Genomic DNA, 15,515 nt, shown 5'->3' on the forward strand with positions numbered 1-15,515 from the left:
CTTTGGAGAGTTTGGGATTTATCTTTTAACTCCATTTCCCCAAGAACTTTTCAGAGCCCCCTCATACTATAATTTCATATTCCTGGATCTCTGTCTTTGCATCTCGTCAACTTCTCTTGTTTTCCAGGTAATGTTTAAAATCCTGTTGATTCCTTAGGATGTCAGAGTTGATCCTGCCATTCTTAATTTCTGCTCCCTTTTTTCGTAACTGTCTTGCATTCTGTAATGTACCATTCAGATTGGGGAGGGGGCTTATGAAATGATGTATTCTAACACTTTTGCAAATGCTTTTCCGCTTTCAGACTGTGTGTACGCATGTGTGCGTGGGTATATCTCCATCAGTCCTTTCTGGATGCACAGGATAACCGGGGGCGGGGGTGCTGGGCAGAGCAAAGGCTCTCCATCTCCATTAGATGGAGATGATGCGACCTCATTTATAGGTATGGTTGGTGGAAGTAGCTTAGTAGCAAGTTTTTATCTAATGGCTCATTTTTGTTTTGTTTTATTGACATCATACAATTCAATAGTTCAATTATATTAAGGAGACTTGTACAATCATCACCACAATAACTTTGGAACATTTCTTACTTCTTGTACCCATTAGTGTTGACACCCCATTTCCACCCACCCTCCCCTTCCTTGCCCACAGCTAATTACTAATACAGTTGCTTTCTTCATCAGTCTACCTACCCTGGCTTTCCTATACTGCAAAACATATAAAACAAAGACAAAAAGAAAGGATCCAGTAACAGTGACCACATAAAATAAAGAAAAACCGTAATGTAAAAGAAAGCAGATAATATTTAAAATTAGAATAAATTCAAAATGAATCCAAAGAGAGACCTCATGGTAAGCTGTTAGAGTCCAGCATACGTACAGCTGCTAAAATCCCCTTTAAAATGTCCCTTGTCTGACATTAGGGTTGTTCACTTTCTGAGACTATGTTCAATGGGGATTTTCCAGGGACTCAACCTACACAAAGACTCTCCAAATGGATTTTTGGCTTCCACTATCAACCATAGCATTCTAAAAACTGAGAATTTAGAATTTAGGCTCTGGTTCCATTTCCTCCTTCTGGTTTCGATCTTCTTATTTACAATTATTGAATCATACAAGCTGACGTGTTTCTTCCATGTGGATTTAGCTGGCTCTCACTTAGAGGGTTGCTTAAAGACCTTTAAGACCCCCAGACACATGTTTAAGTCATTTTATTGGGGGCTCATACAACTCTTATCACAATCTATACATACATCCATTGTGTCAAGCACATTTGTACATTTGTTGCCATCATCATTCTCAAAACATTTGCTTTCTACATGAGCCCTTGATATCAGCTCCTCAATTTTCTCCTCCTTCCCTTTTCCCCCCTCCCTCGTGCCTTTGATAATTTATAAATTATTATTATTTTGTCATGTTTTACACTGTCCAACATCTCCCTTCACCCGCTTTTCTGTTGTCCGTCCCCCAGGGAGGGGGTTATATGTAGATCCTTGTAATTGGTTCCCCCTTTCTACCCCACCTTCACTCTACCCTCCAGGTATCACCACTCTCACCACTGGTCCTGAAGGGTTCATCTGTCCTGGATTCACTGTGTTTCCAGTTCTTATCTTTACCAGTGTACATCCTCTGGTCTAGCCAGATTTGTAAGGTAGAATTGGGATCATGATAGTGGGGGGTGGGGGTAGAAGCATTTGAGAGCTAGAGGAAAGTTGTATGTTTGGTTGTTGGTACATCGCACCCTGACTGGCTCATCTCCTCCCTGCGACCCTTTTGTAAGGACCAGACATAATTTTTACTGATAGCCAAGCACTATCTGATTTCTTCACCACACTTTGCTACAGAACCCATATCTTCAGTGGTCTCCTCATTAGGGCAAGTACCTGGCAGGGCTCAAATGGCTCTTTTTCCAAGTGGAGCTCAGTGGGGTTTTCCAACCTACAGATTGGGTGGGCTGTGAGTCAACACAAATTGAAAAGTCCACATAGGCTATAAGGATATCCAGAAGACTGACGGACTGGCAGGAATTACTTTGCTTCAAACTTGATAACTTTTTTTGAGCAGGAATACCCATGAGTTTGTCACATGAACAAGTGCATGTGTCTCTGAGGCTGGTATCCAGTGACTGTATGAAGAACCTTTCTACCAGGGGCCTCACCAGAGGTGACCTTTAACAGTCTTCGTCCCACAAAACCTTGGCATTTCATTGTGGATTCCATTACTAGCACATAAAACACTACCTCCACTTTTATATGTTTGTAGAGGAGCCCTAAGAAGGGTAACAGAGACAACCTGAGAAAGATGGAGAGCAAAGAAGGTGGTCTTGCTCTTGTAGATAGCAGGGCTGATTTGTTGCTGGCTTCGGAAGAAAATGTGTTCGCTGTGTAGTTCTTCTGTTAGCCAGGCCTCCTGAATGAGGAGAATTCTGTTATCCAAGTTCCTTATCAAGTTGGCAGTGTGCCATGTGTTGGTTGCCTGGGACACCTGACTCAGTGAAACAGTGAGATGATACAGCAAAGGGAGGAACTGCACAGACCCAGGAGGGTAACCAGCTTGGCAGAGCAGAAACCCAACTCCCGGCCAGCAGTTTTGCAGACACTCCTCAGCATCATCTCCATGAACATGTCCCCTTCCCCTGGGCACTTCTCCCTGACTCTTTTCCTCGACTCTTAGCTCAAGAGCAGAACAGCTGAATTGACTTTGCTAGCTCCAGTCTGAAACGTGATTGAGGAATTCTTCTCAAAGGCTTTGTTGCTTACCCCTTGTTGGTTGGAGCAGCCTTCCAGAATCCCACAGTGGACCTTAAGCCAGAAAGGAAATTCAAGGGATGCGTAAGGTAAAACCACTTAAGTTACTTACATGATGGTACCAACTCAGCCTGCTTGTCCTGGCTCCTCTTGAGACCTCCTTTCTTGTTTCCTTGTGCTTTTATGTCCCATTTGTGACCCTCAGAAGAGCAAATAATTAGAATAACCCTCAACCACTGGGGCATGAGGAGGCCTATTTGATGGCTTCTAGGCACTCAGAAGAGAAGATGTGTAGGCCCAGAGTACATTTGCCAATAGCTTTCGTTTCAGCTTTACCAAAGAGGAAACTGAGGCTCAACGAATTGAAGCAACCTAATGATCTACGTGAGATCACATATCTAACAAGTGGTAGAACTAGAATACATAGTAATGAGTCTTGACTCAAAATCTTTCCTTTTACTTTCTACTTTACTACTCTGAAAGAGAAACTTTAAAAAAAATCTACATGCTCATGAAGATGTGCAACAACAGGGACTTTCATCCTCTGCTGGTCGGAGTACACTTGGTATAATCATTATGGAAAATGCTGGCAATACCTACTACAGCCAAACAAATATACCCTAACCAAAGCCAACCAAATCCACAGCCTGACTCATAGCAACCCTATGTAGGGTGTCAGAGTTCTAATCTTTAAGAGAGTAGTCTGATCTTTCTCCTAAGGATTAGTTGAAGGGTTTGAACCACCAACCTTATAGTTAGCAGTCCAAGGTTTACCCAACAATGTCATCAGGGTTCCTAAATATGCCCTGTGGCCCAACATGTACTCCCAGGAATATATTTCAATAGCAATGTGTGTATATGTATAGCACAAAATATTTATAATATTCATAGCATCATTATCATAGTTGTTCAAAACTAGAAACAAAATGTTAATAAACTCTAAGATGAATATATGAAATGGATATTTTCACACAGAGTAATTTTGTGCAGCAGTGGAGAACAGAATACTGCTAAGAGTCATCATGTGGAAGACTTTACAGACATACCGTGTGAAAGACAAAAGACTAGGTATTGTATTCTGTGTACATTAAAGCTCCAAAAGAGAGAAAACTTACCTGTGAACTCACCTGTCGCTCTGGGGGATGAAGGCCTACGGAAGGCTTATGGGAGGTTAGGCTTGTTCTCTTCCATGATCTAAAAAGTGTGGTCAATCAGGCATGGGCTGTATTTCACAGCTTTGTGAAAATTAATTGATTCTATCCTTATGATTTAAACACCTTACTACATGCACGTTATAATCAATAGAACTGCCCTTACCCCCCAAAAAATCCTCTTAGTCACCAAAAGATAAGAGCAATGGAAGCTACAAGTTATCAAATGTTTATTAAGCATCAGTTTCCTCATCTATAAAATGCCTAGAATATTAGAATCTTTGCCTTTTTTGTGTGTAGTCCGTGAGAGAATTGATGTTGGATGGTTGGCAGAATGAGTTCATGAACATGAATGGCTGTGGTCACACTCTTATCACAGTGCCACTGCTTTATATAAATCATCTCACTGGATCTTTCTCGCCACCTTGCAAGGCATGTGACATATCCATCTTACAAATGAGGAAACGTGGGCGCTAGGACTTTAAATCCCTTGTCCAAAGTCGCACAGCTAGTGAATGGCAGAAAATGGACCACTGTAGGGAAGCAGTGCCAATGTAGATGAATAAAGGTGAGGTTGGAAAAGTGGAACTGATGGACTGCATGTGGGACCAGGAAATGTGGTAAAGGTCCAGGCTCTGCTCTGCTCCTCAGAGATTACAAAGAAATCACCATTACAAGGAAGTCACCAGATGTCTCTGGACTTCATCTCAGACATAAAGGCATTGAAATAGATCTTATTCCCTTAAGTACTTCCTGGATATGCAATTTTGTGTCATCCCATACATGGTCTTTTCATGACCTAGTGCCTTCAGTTGAAGCTCCTTTTCCATCTAAAACCCTAGTCCAGCACTATCTTCTCAGGATTTCTGCTGAATCCCCTTAACCTATGTCATTGTTAAATGCCGTCAAGTCAGTTCCTATTCAAAGCAACCATGTGTACCACAGAATAAAACACCGCCATCGGTCCTGCCCATCCTCACAGTTGTTTTTAAATTTGAACCCATTATTGCAGCCACTATGTCAATCAATCCATCTCATCAAGAGCCTTCCTCTTTTCTGCTGCTCCTCTGTTTTACCAAGCACAATGTCCTTCTCCAGGAATGGCCTTTCCTGATGAGACAATTTAAAACACCATGGCTTGGGTCAGGTTCATCTTAGTTTTCAAAGTGACGTCCTTGCTGTAGCACATGACTGCTCCTTCCATGAGCATTGATCGTGGATCCAAGCAAGACAAAATCCTTGAGGACTTCCATCTTTCCTCCATTGATCATGATGCTACTATAGGTCCAGTTGTGAATAAGGGCCTTCTTTACAGCAACTTGTAATCCACACTGAAGACTGCAGTCCTTGATCTGTATCAGCAAGTGCTTCAAGTCCTCCTCACATTCATCTAGCAAGGTTTTATCACCTGCATATTGCAGGTTGTTAATAATCTTCCTTTGATCCTGATGCCACATCCTTCTTCATGGAATCCAGCTTCTCTGATGATTTGCTCAGCATGGAGATTGAACAAGTATGGTGAGAGGCTACAATCCTGACACACACCTTTCTTGATTTTAAACCATGCAATATTCTCTGGTTCTATTGACAAAACTGCCTCGTGATCCATGTACAGGGTCAGCAGGAGCACAAAGAAGTGTTCTGGAATTCCCATTCTACTCAAGACTGTCCATAGTTTGTTATGATCTGCACAGTGGAATGCCTTGGCATAGTCAATTATACACAAGTGATCCCCTTTCTGGTGTTCTCTGCTTGCAGGCAAGATCCACTTGACATCAGCAATGAGATCCGTTGTTCCAAGTCCTCTTCTGAATCCAGCCTGAACCTCTGGCAGCAGCCCATTGATATACTGCTGCAACCTTTGTTGGAGGATCTTTAGCAAAATTTTACTTGCATGTAATATCAGTGATATCGGTCTATAATTTATACATTCTATTGGGTCACCTTCCTTTATAATGGGTACAAGTGTGGATCTCCTCAGTCAGTTGGCCAAGTTCCTAGCATAGAAGAGTAAGTGCTTCCAGGGCCTCATCAGCTTTGGAAACATTTCTGTTGCGATTTCACCAATTCTGGGCACCTTGTTTTAGTCTAATGACTTTCCGTGCAGCTTGGACTACTTCTCTCAGTGCCATCACCTCTCGTTCTCACGCTCCTTCTGGAAACGGTTGAATGCCGAGCAGTTCTGTTGGTCACGGAGACTCCGTGCTCTTTCCCTCTTCTTTTGATGCTTCCTGCGGCAGTCAATATTTTGCCCGTCGAGTCTTTCAACACCACAACTTGAACTTTCTTTCAATATGCCACTTGAATTGTCTAGTTCAATACTGCACTTTGAATTTTCTCTTGAGCTCCTGCAGTTTCAGACGTGTTGAGCATGTTCTTTCCTCTTGGTTTTCTAACTCGATATCTTTGCATATTTTATAATAATATTTTACTTTGTGTTTTTGAGCTTCCATTTGAATATTTCTGTTCAACTCTTTGGCTCTATCATTTCTTCTTTGTGCCTTAACTACTCTATGGGTAAGAGCAAATTTCAGAGTCTCTTCTGACATCCACTTTGATCTTTTCTGGATTTTTAATAACATTTTGCTTTATTCATGCAATTTTCAAAATGTTCTTGCTGTTCTCAGCTAAATAGGTCATCTGTCAGTAGTATTTAATGCATAAACTCTGTTCTTGAGATGCTCTTGAAATTTGGGTGGGATATACTCAAGGTTGTATTTTGGCTCTTGTGGACTTGCTTTAATTTTCTTCAACTTCAGCCTGAACTTACACATGAACATTTGATGGACTTTTCCACAGTCAGCTTCTGATCTGGTTTTAGCTTCTTATATTGAACTTTTCCATCATCTCTTCACACAGATGTCATCAATTTGATTTCTGTGTATTCCATCTGGAGAAGTTTCTGTGTTGTCAGAAAATAAAGGTATTTGCAATGAAGTTGTTGGTCTTCTAAAATTCTATGGTGTGATCTCCAGCTTTGTTTCTATAACTAAGAACCTGTTTTCCAACTACAGTTACTTCCTCTTCATTTCCCACTTTTGCATGCCAGTCACTAATAATTATCAGTGCATCTTGATTGCATATCAATTTCAGACAGAAGAATTCTTCAATTTCTGCATCAAAAGCATTAGTGGGACCCTGATGGCATCGTGGTTCTACACTGGGTTTTCAGCCACAAAGTCAGCTTTTCAGAACTCCTTGGGAGACAGAGGATGCTTTCTACTCCTATAAAAAGTTATAGCCTTAGAAACCCAGAGGGGCATTTCTACCCAGCCCCATAGGATAGCTCTGTGTTGGAACCGACTCGGTGACAGTGAGTTCTGAGTTTCAGCGTCAGTAGCCAGTGCATAAATATGAATCATAGTTATATTTCTTGGACTTCTCAGGATGCACCTAGACATAATCCTGTCACAGACAGCATTCTACTTCAAGATAGATAGTGAAATGCCCTTTTTGACAATGAATGCAAAGCCATTTCTCTTGATTGTATCATTCCCAACCTAGTAAACCATATAACTCCCTGATTCAAAATAGCCAATACCAGTCCATTTCAGTTCTCGAATGCCTAGAATATCGATCCTTATACACTCCATTTCATTTTTGGTTGGTACCTTCCAACTTCCAATTATCACTTGATGTTTGCAGCTCCTTCTGCTCATGTTCAGCCATTGCCCATCAGCAAACGAATGGCCTGAAGGCTTTCCTCCGCAGGCTTTACTTCTTTGAGAAGGCACCTCTCCCTTAGTCATAATTTTGAGTGTCTTCTGACCCAAAGGGTTCATCTTCTATCTCTGACAATATTCTGCTTGTATTCATGAGATTTCAGTGGCTAATATGATGCTATACATAGGGTTGACTTATTCCTCAGAAGTGGACAGCCTATTTTTTCATCAGAATCTGTTCTTAGTGTGGAAGCTCTGCTGAAACCTGTTCACTCTCAGTGACCCTGCTGGCATTTGAGATACCAGTGACATCGCTCCCACCATCACAGCAACACACGAGCCATCACAGAATGACAAACTGATTGACAAGTGATAGCCCTAACCTCTAAGTAGGGGTGGTTGACATGTCTGTTGTGCTCCTTGAGCTCTCTACAAAGATCTATCCCTATACTAGACTCTAAGTTCCTTGAGGGTAGAGGAGAAATCTTACTCATCTCTTTATTCCTGTGTATGCTGCCTGGAACACCACAAATATTTAAGGAAATCTTTAAGTAAATGTTCGTTACAGAAAAAAAAATTATTCTTGGGTGAAGCTTGAGAGATCAGTGACTGGGTAGAAAAATTATGAGACAACTTTTCAGCTCCCTAGCATGTGCTTATGAAATCTGAAGTGTGGTCAGCAATTAAACACCAGTAGAAATCTAAGCCCTTCCCATATGGAATGGCCCCACTTAATTTAATGTCCTTTTAACTTCATGAGATAGTGAATAAACAGGTACTGTATTTGATCTTGTGAGTGTAGCCCTCTATATTTAGCTTTTTCAGCTTTAATGGAACTATAATTTTAATCATGATTATTACTTTACATTTTAATTATAATTTGGTGTGGCTTAAGTATACATTTCTGAGAGTGATTGTGTAATGAAAACAGGAATTAGCTTTTCATTAACAAAATAATGGGAGAGTTCCCACTGCATTCTAGTCTGTGTTCAAAATCTACGGGTTGGCCTAAAAATAGCAGGGGGAGTTTAACATTTTGGTTAAAAACATGCCTCTAAATTGGCTGTGCACACAACCCAGGCGCTTTTGCTCCATCTCGCTTTATCCCATTCATTTTCCTTTCAACTATAAAGTAAAATATTAACAGGAAATTCAACTGTGACTTTGAGATTTCAGTAGGCTAACTCTAATGGTTTTTATTTTATTTAGATAATTAGCACCATGGAGCCTCAGGTGTCAAATGGCCCAACATCCACTACAAGCAATGGACCTTCCAGCAACAATAGAAACTGTCCTTCTCCCATGCAGACAGGCGCAGCCACAGATGACAGCAAAACCAACCTCATAGTCAACTATTTACCCCAAAATATGACCCAAGAGGAATTCAGGAGTCTCTTTGGGAGCATTGGTGAAATAGAATCCTGCAAACTGGTGAGAGACAAAATTACAGGTATGCTTTTCAGTATTCCAAGCGCGGGACTCACAGATACATGGTTCCATAAGATGTGCAGACTTCAGCAGAAATGCACATACTTGGTGATGCATCTGAGTGTCTGCTGTGTGTATCTTGCTTGCAAGGATGGAGTGGATACATAATCATAAACTCACACACGGGTGTAACACGTGCCTAAAGCCATATTGTGGATGGGTGGAACTGCGAAACAGATGAAGATGTTGGCATTTCCTCAAATTTATGGGAAATTCTCTTTTGATCGTATCCCCTTTTATTCTTAATCAGCCACCCTATGCCTTTGTTCCTTAGTTCTTCTTGCTGTCCTCTGCCCTCCCGATAGGCGCCCTAGCTTTTAGCCATCTGGTCCTGACCTCTCGAGCATTTGGTTTGTGTGTGTTCAATAATCTTTCATGTGTCTGAGACACATGTCTCAAAGGGGCCATTGTGAACTTGTGGAAGAGTGACAACTGCCCATTGTCCCCGGGGAGAAGCCAGCCCCATGGATAGCAAATTATTGTGGAATCAACTGCTCTGCAGGAGGAGGGAAGATGGGGAGATGTGTACCAAAGATCTACCGATGCGGTATTTCCTAATTTTATTTATTTACCTGTTTTGAAGATACTCTTTTGAGAAGTCTACGACTTTTCACTTGAAAACAGAAGATGAGGGAATATCCTATATAATTTCAGTACTGGAGGTACTGATTTTGATTTTCCCCAAATCAACAACTGCTCATGGAGGACTTACTATTTTGCGGACATGGGTGGATGGGGTGGGGGTTGTTGCTGTAATCTTACTAGAATGAGAAGTGGGGTACATAATGACGGCAGTAAAGCTGCTGCTCTCCGATAACTCGGAAATCACTCACACTCTACATCTTTCTCCCTTGGAGCGTTGGCTTTTGTTTCCCTTTCTCTGGACAGTGTAATTGATGAGCAATTGGTCAATATAAGAAAAAGGGAATTCTGTGATTAAAATAAGGCCTGGAACTTCTGACTATCTAGTCAGAGAATATGATATGTGTGAGTATGTAGATATAAGTATTCTCTTAAAGTTTGCTTCCCTGCCCCATTAACCATGGGGCCCTGGCAGTAGAGTGGGGAGCACTGAGTTGCTCACCAAAAGGTCGGTGGTTCGAACCCACCAGCCACTCCATAGGAGAAAGATGTGGTGTGTGCTCCACACAGATTTACCCTGGGGAGCTGGATGGTCCAGTTCAACTTGGTCGTAGAGGGTCCCTCTAAGTTGAAATTCACTTGAATTATTAGAACAGGTATAATAAAATACTGTGGAATTTCATAAAAAAATAATAGTGCTACTTTCTAAAATATGTCACAAAACCCTCCAAACGTAATTTTCTCATCTGTAAAATTAGAAAATAATACCTATCATAAAGAACTTCTTGAGAGGAGTACGTGAGAAGCTGGGTATGCAGTGCCTAGTGCCTAGCAGCCCCTCAGTAAATGGGGGGCTGTTGAGAACTTTTTTAAAAAATCAACCACTGAAAACCCTATGGAGCCCAATTTTACTTTGAAACACCTGGGGTTTACATGTCAGAACTGAATTTATGACAAGTGATTGACTGGTATGTTGTGTTATAGATGTGGTTAGTGTGTTTCAATGAAGGTCGCTAGGCAGGAAAGGGCTGGGATGTGGAGTGGGAGGGAGCCAGATCAAGGAAATTACATGGAGCTGTCCAAATAGGGCCAGCATTTTACTGACCTTCTCCTAGAGTGCTGGGTCTTCCATCTTTAATAGGATTATTCATATTTTTAGAAATACAGTGCTTGGATTCCTGAATATTCTTTATATAATAGGATGATAATTCAAACCAAATTAAAGCCGGTTAACCATATGATTCTTCCTCCCACTCCTGTATAGAAAATATATTTTTGGTGTACCCTTACCTTCTAAATAGGGACTCTGCCAGCTATATTAGTGAGTATTATTAATCACCTTTTCAGAAGAGTTTCTTTAGAACTGTAGTGAGATTTTTGAGAGGTACTGATTCATGGTGTTGTTCCTTGTTGTCTGCAGACACATGTTTAAACAAGCAGATTCCTTTACTGAAAGAATGCTAATTTGGTAGTTCACCGAGTAGATTTGAATAGGAGTGACAGCTTCGAAGACAGCCTTTAATTTGGTATACAAAACCAAAATTGTCAACTTTAGTTTGTTTAGCACCCTCTCCAGCAAAAGCAGAGACATACAGTAGCATCTGAGCCTAAAGAAGAAGCTTACGGGTTGAGAGCAGAAATACAATTCAGGCATAAATTTATAATTATGTGTTTTTTTCTTATTCAGTCAAAAAAGAGCAAGAGAGAGAGAGAATTTTATTTTCAGGGAACTTAGGGGAATGAGGCAGGAAAATATAGAGAGACCAGAGATATTTGCCCTCATTTGGTAGCAGTGTTTAATAAAAGTAGAACTTGTGGTTGTAAAGAGTGCTTATTAAATTCTTCATTTACACTACCTAATTAATTCTAGCATTTTAAATTAACAGTGAAACTGGTCCCTGCTGTACCATTCCATAGATGCAGCATATTTCCTCCATCCACCCGTTGTGCAGGTTTAATTGGCTACACTAAAAGTCAGAGAAGGAGTCTGAGATCGGGATGTGGGGAGGAAGGAAGGAGTGGGAGTCACTCAAACAGATGACCCCCCAAGGCCTACATCTGGGGTGAAGTCATAGCACAGCCTAGAAGAGGTGAGGTATCACACCAGGCAAATTGAACGGCGGCTGGTGGTGGTTTAGAAGTCAGGGTAAATGACATCATAGGTATTTTTGTTGCCCTGATTTTTAACATCCCAGTCCCCCCTTTCCTCCAACACCTCCTACAGCTCTCAATGCATCTCGATCCTGTGAAGTTTAGAAGGAGTTCTAAATATCCAGTGGGAGGGTTAGGGGGTGGGAGGTGGCAAAGAGATAAGAATTCAAGATTAAGATTTCCCAGCCCTACACCACTCCCCAAGAGATGGTCATGGGTGCCCTTGGAAGGATCTGGCTTATAAAATTAAGATCCCTTGAGAGAGAGAGAGGGAGACTGCTGGTGGTGGCAGTTGCTGGCAGACTACATTCACCCCTGGCTGTGGGTTGTCAGTGAATTCACATTTGAGAACACAGGACATTCATGCAGAGACTTAAGGTTTATGATGCCGACTACATAATTGCCACTGTTTATCAAGCACTTGTTCTGTGCCCAGAACTTGCTAGCGCTGAGCCAGGAATGTGCTAACCCCTGGATATACCTTATTTTATTTAGCACTCAAAACAGTCATTATTTTCTTAGGTGAGGATATTGAAGCTCAGAGAGGCCAAGTAACTTTCCAAGGTCAACACAGTTCACGTAGGTGCTGGAACGGGATTCATCTCCGGCTCCCAGAACCATGGTTTTACGTAGAAGCACATCCAGGGTGCCACTGGCTGCCTATGTTGAATTCAGACACCTGATGAAAGCCCCTTTCTTCCAGAACCCAATACAACATTGTGTTCCTCTGAGTAGAAGTTGGTGGCCACCCTCTGGAGAGTCTGCCTAATGCACCATGGCTTTAAACGAGACTCCTGTGTATTCAGGCAGGAGAAGATAGTGATATTTAACATCCTCTGGGGGTGTAGCCTGCATCTTCCTTCAAAGGAGAGCCAAATTTACTGGTAGAGCCAGGTTTTAAGATTCCCTCACAGGGCTTTTGGACATTTTTATTACTTGTCTTTTTAGATATTAGACTTTCCTTTTCCAACTTGGGAAAGTATACTTAGCAGGATAATCTCAGTACCAGGAGGGAAAGCACATGACATGATGAGTTGTTTTGTGTGCTGGTGCGGGCATGCGATGGCATTGCAAGCCAAGCCCGTGGCTTCTCGCCTTCATCCACTTGTAGCCTCTGCTGTTTCAGAGAAAGGGACCTACAGGTGGCCTCTAGGATTCATGCAACACTGAAGCTCAGACAAAGAACAAATCCCTGCTAGGGACTCAGTTATTCTCATGGACTTCCAAGATTTTATTTAGTGTCTTGGGTTTTTCCTTTGTTACCTTTTGGTTTTTAATTTGCATGCCTTGTGGTTGTCTTACCAAGTCTGTGTTCCTGGGTGATCAGTATTGTAGGAGAGGAGACAAAAACTTAGCCAGGACAAAGTTAGGTGACTCCGGATATGTTGTGAAGCCAGCAGAGCTGGAATGCTGACTTGCATTTTTGTACATGTCTGAGTGGTGTAGTGGTTACACGTTGGGCTGCAATCTACAAGAACAGCAGTTTGAAACCACCAGTCACACTGTAGGAGAAAAATGGAGCTTTCTACTCCTGTAAAGAGTTGTAGTCTCGGAAACTCACTGGGGCAAGTTCTACCCTACCCTGTAAGGTGCCTGTGAGTCGGCATGAACTCGATGGCAGTAAGTTTTTTATTTTTTTTAATCTTGTTATCACACCTCCCCAAAAGAGCAGAAAAGAGAAGGGAAGGGATGTAACAAATAACATCCTTAGAAAGGAGTCAGTATAAGACCCAAATAAAAAAGTAAATCATTTTGATCTGCCTCTCCCAAGTGTGTGGTTGTTTGCATCACAGTGGCAGAAACGAATTTTATATGGACTTAGTGTCCTGCTCTGTGTCCATGCAATCAGTTTTTAGTAGTAGTTGATCTATCCATCTCAGCCAAGTAAGAGGTCTGTGGGGAGAGTTTTAATGACAAGGCAATCCCAACTGAATTCAGTTATAAAACTGACTCGATCGAGTGACCAGTGTTGGGGGCAGACCACAGTGCAGGGGGTGGTTGAGAAAGGGTAAGGTCTCTGTTAGCTGGAGCAATTGTGGGAGATTCGAAAGATGAAGTTAGGGTTTAGGTAGAGGAAAGACAGACACAGGCAAAGAGCTAAAATTCCAGTCTAAGGAAGGATGAAGGCATTTTTATCCCTCTGCTTGAGGCAAAGAAAGTAGAGCAGGAACATGGCTCTTAGGAATCAAGGGTCTAATATGAACCCGCCTGGCCTAATCCCATTAAGCATCCTCAAAATTGACGTTAGTGAGAATTGCACCCCAGTGGACAAAGACGACATTGCCTCAACACCACCTTGACTTTGTGTTTCCTCCTTTGTAAAATATCTTTGGCTTGATTACGGTTATCATTCTGTCAAAAGAAAAACAAAACAAAGCTACTTTGGGACTGTGGACATCGGGGTGGGTACTTGGCCACTTCCTTTACGTCTGGATTCACATCTCTAGTGAAAGGAACCACCCGTTCTGATGCAGTGACATCTGGGTTCCTTCTGTTCTTTGGGCTTGTGAAAGCGTGAATCAATCATCTTGTGTGTCCCTCTCAGTAGGTAAGAGTCAGGAGGGGACCCGTGACAGTGGTGGGCATACCTATTAGAACATCAAGGTCAGGAAGACTTGGTTGGATACGGTGCACACAGCTTCTGAAGTTGAAGAGAGAGGAAGACGAGGGTTGGGATTGTTTTGTTAGCTCATATACATTTAAAAGATCTTGGGCTACTATAGACTCTGTGGGATATTTCATGTCTGATAGATCCCTGTAACTAATCAAAACTCTGAAAAGTCGTAAAATGTGAAAGTGCTCTGAATTCACTCATGAACCCTGAGGTGAGTTTATTCACATGATGTGTTCTAACAGCCAGGAAAGAAGAGACGATCTGCAGCAGTTTTTGTATGTGTGTGCCCCTGGTGTGCTTTGCTTTCAATGTGGTAGCTCATTTAAAGAGTAAACTGAGACCTCTCACCAGAATCACAAGACTAGCCTTGTTCATTGAGTATTTCTAAGCATTATGCCAAAATTGGTGTGTGGATCCTCCTGTTTCCTCAAGACAGCCATTCAAGAGTTGAAGAAACTTAGATTTAAGGAGCAGTGGAGTGACCTGCCCAAGGTGACCTAGCTTCTTCAAAGTGTGAGAGTTGGGGCTTGATCTGAGGATTAGTCGACACATTCTAAGTTCTCCAGTTTACCGTTTATATGTAGCAGTTCCCCTAAAAATAATTTCTCCCCTCTAACAAACCAACTCAGCTTCTATCTCTGGGGAATGAAAACTTGTGGTACAGGAAACACATAATTAGAGCCCTGGGTCTTTTGTTTTGGAAAAAGCATCCTATGCATTAAGAAAACAGTGTTTGTTTGGTTTTTTTAATTAAACAAGTCTCTGCTTACCTGAACAAGGGAGAATAGATCTGATGTGGTGTTTAACTTCTGATCATCTCTCTGCAAGAAATACATTTCCCTGTCTCCAATTTTTTTGCAAGCACTGTATTGAAATGAATACTGCCTTAAATTTAAGTATAGTTAAATCCAAACCTCAATTATGCATAACCAAGAAAATCCTGAGATATCGGCTAGCTGAATGAGCATTGCGACATGCGCATCAGCGAGAGACACATTAGGAGTGTGGAGGTCAGGAAACAGAACATTTATCAGCAGGTTTAGCTGCTGATCTGGATAATGCACTTAATACAGTTTGATGGGTCTTTGGAATTCAAAGGAAAACCAGGCAGATTTGGATCTAT

The 15,515-nt window shown here is 41.7% G+C and overlaps 1 protein-coding gene across 3 annotated transcripts in view; it reads left to right on the plus strand.

Moving 5' to 3' along the window:
- ELAVL4 (ELAV like RNA binding protein 4) overlaps window positions 1–15,515 on the plus strand; it is a 106,811-nt gene that overhangs the window by 39,585 nt on the left and 51,711 nt on the right. For all 3 annotated transcript variants that reach the window (XM_075539738.1, XM_075539739.1, XM_075539740.1), the window contains one exon: window positions 8,767–9,007. In XM_075539738.1, coding sequence (XP_075395853.1) covers window positions 8,767–9,007 — 241 coding nt within the window. Of the gene's footprint in view, window positions 1–8,766; window positions 9,008–15,515 lie in introns of those variants that run through there.

The sequence above is a fragment of the Tenrec ecaudatus genome, chromosome 1 (assembly GCF_050624435.1).
Source record: "Tenrec ecaudatus isolate mTenEca1 chromosome 1, mTenEca1.hap1, whole genome shotgun sequence".
NCBI classification, from domain to species: domain Eukaryota; kingdom Metazoa; phylum Chordata; class Mammalia; order Afrosoricida; family Tenrecidae; genus Tenrec; species Tenrec ecaudatus.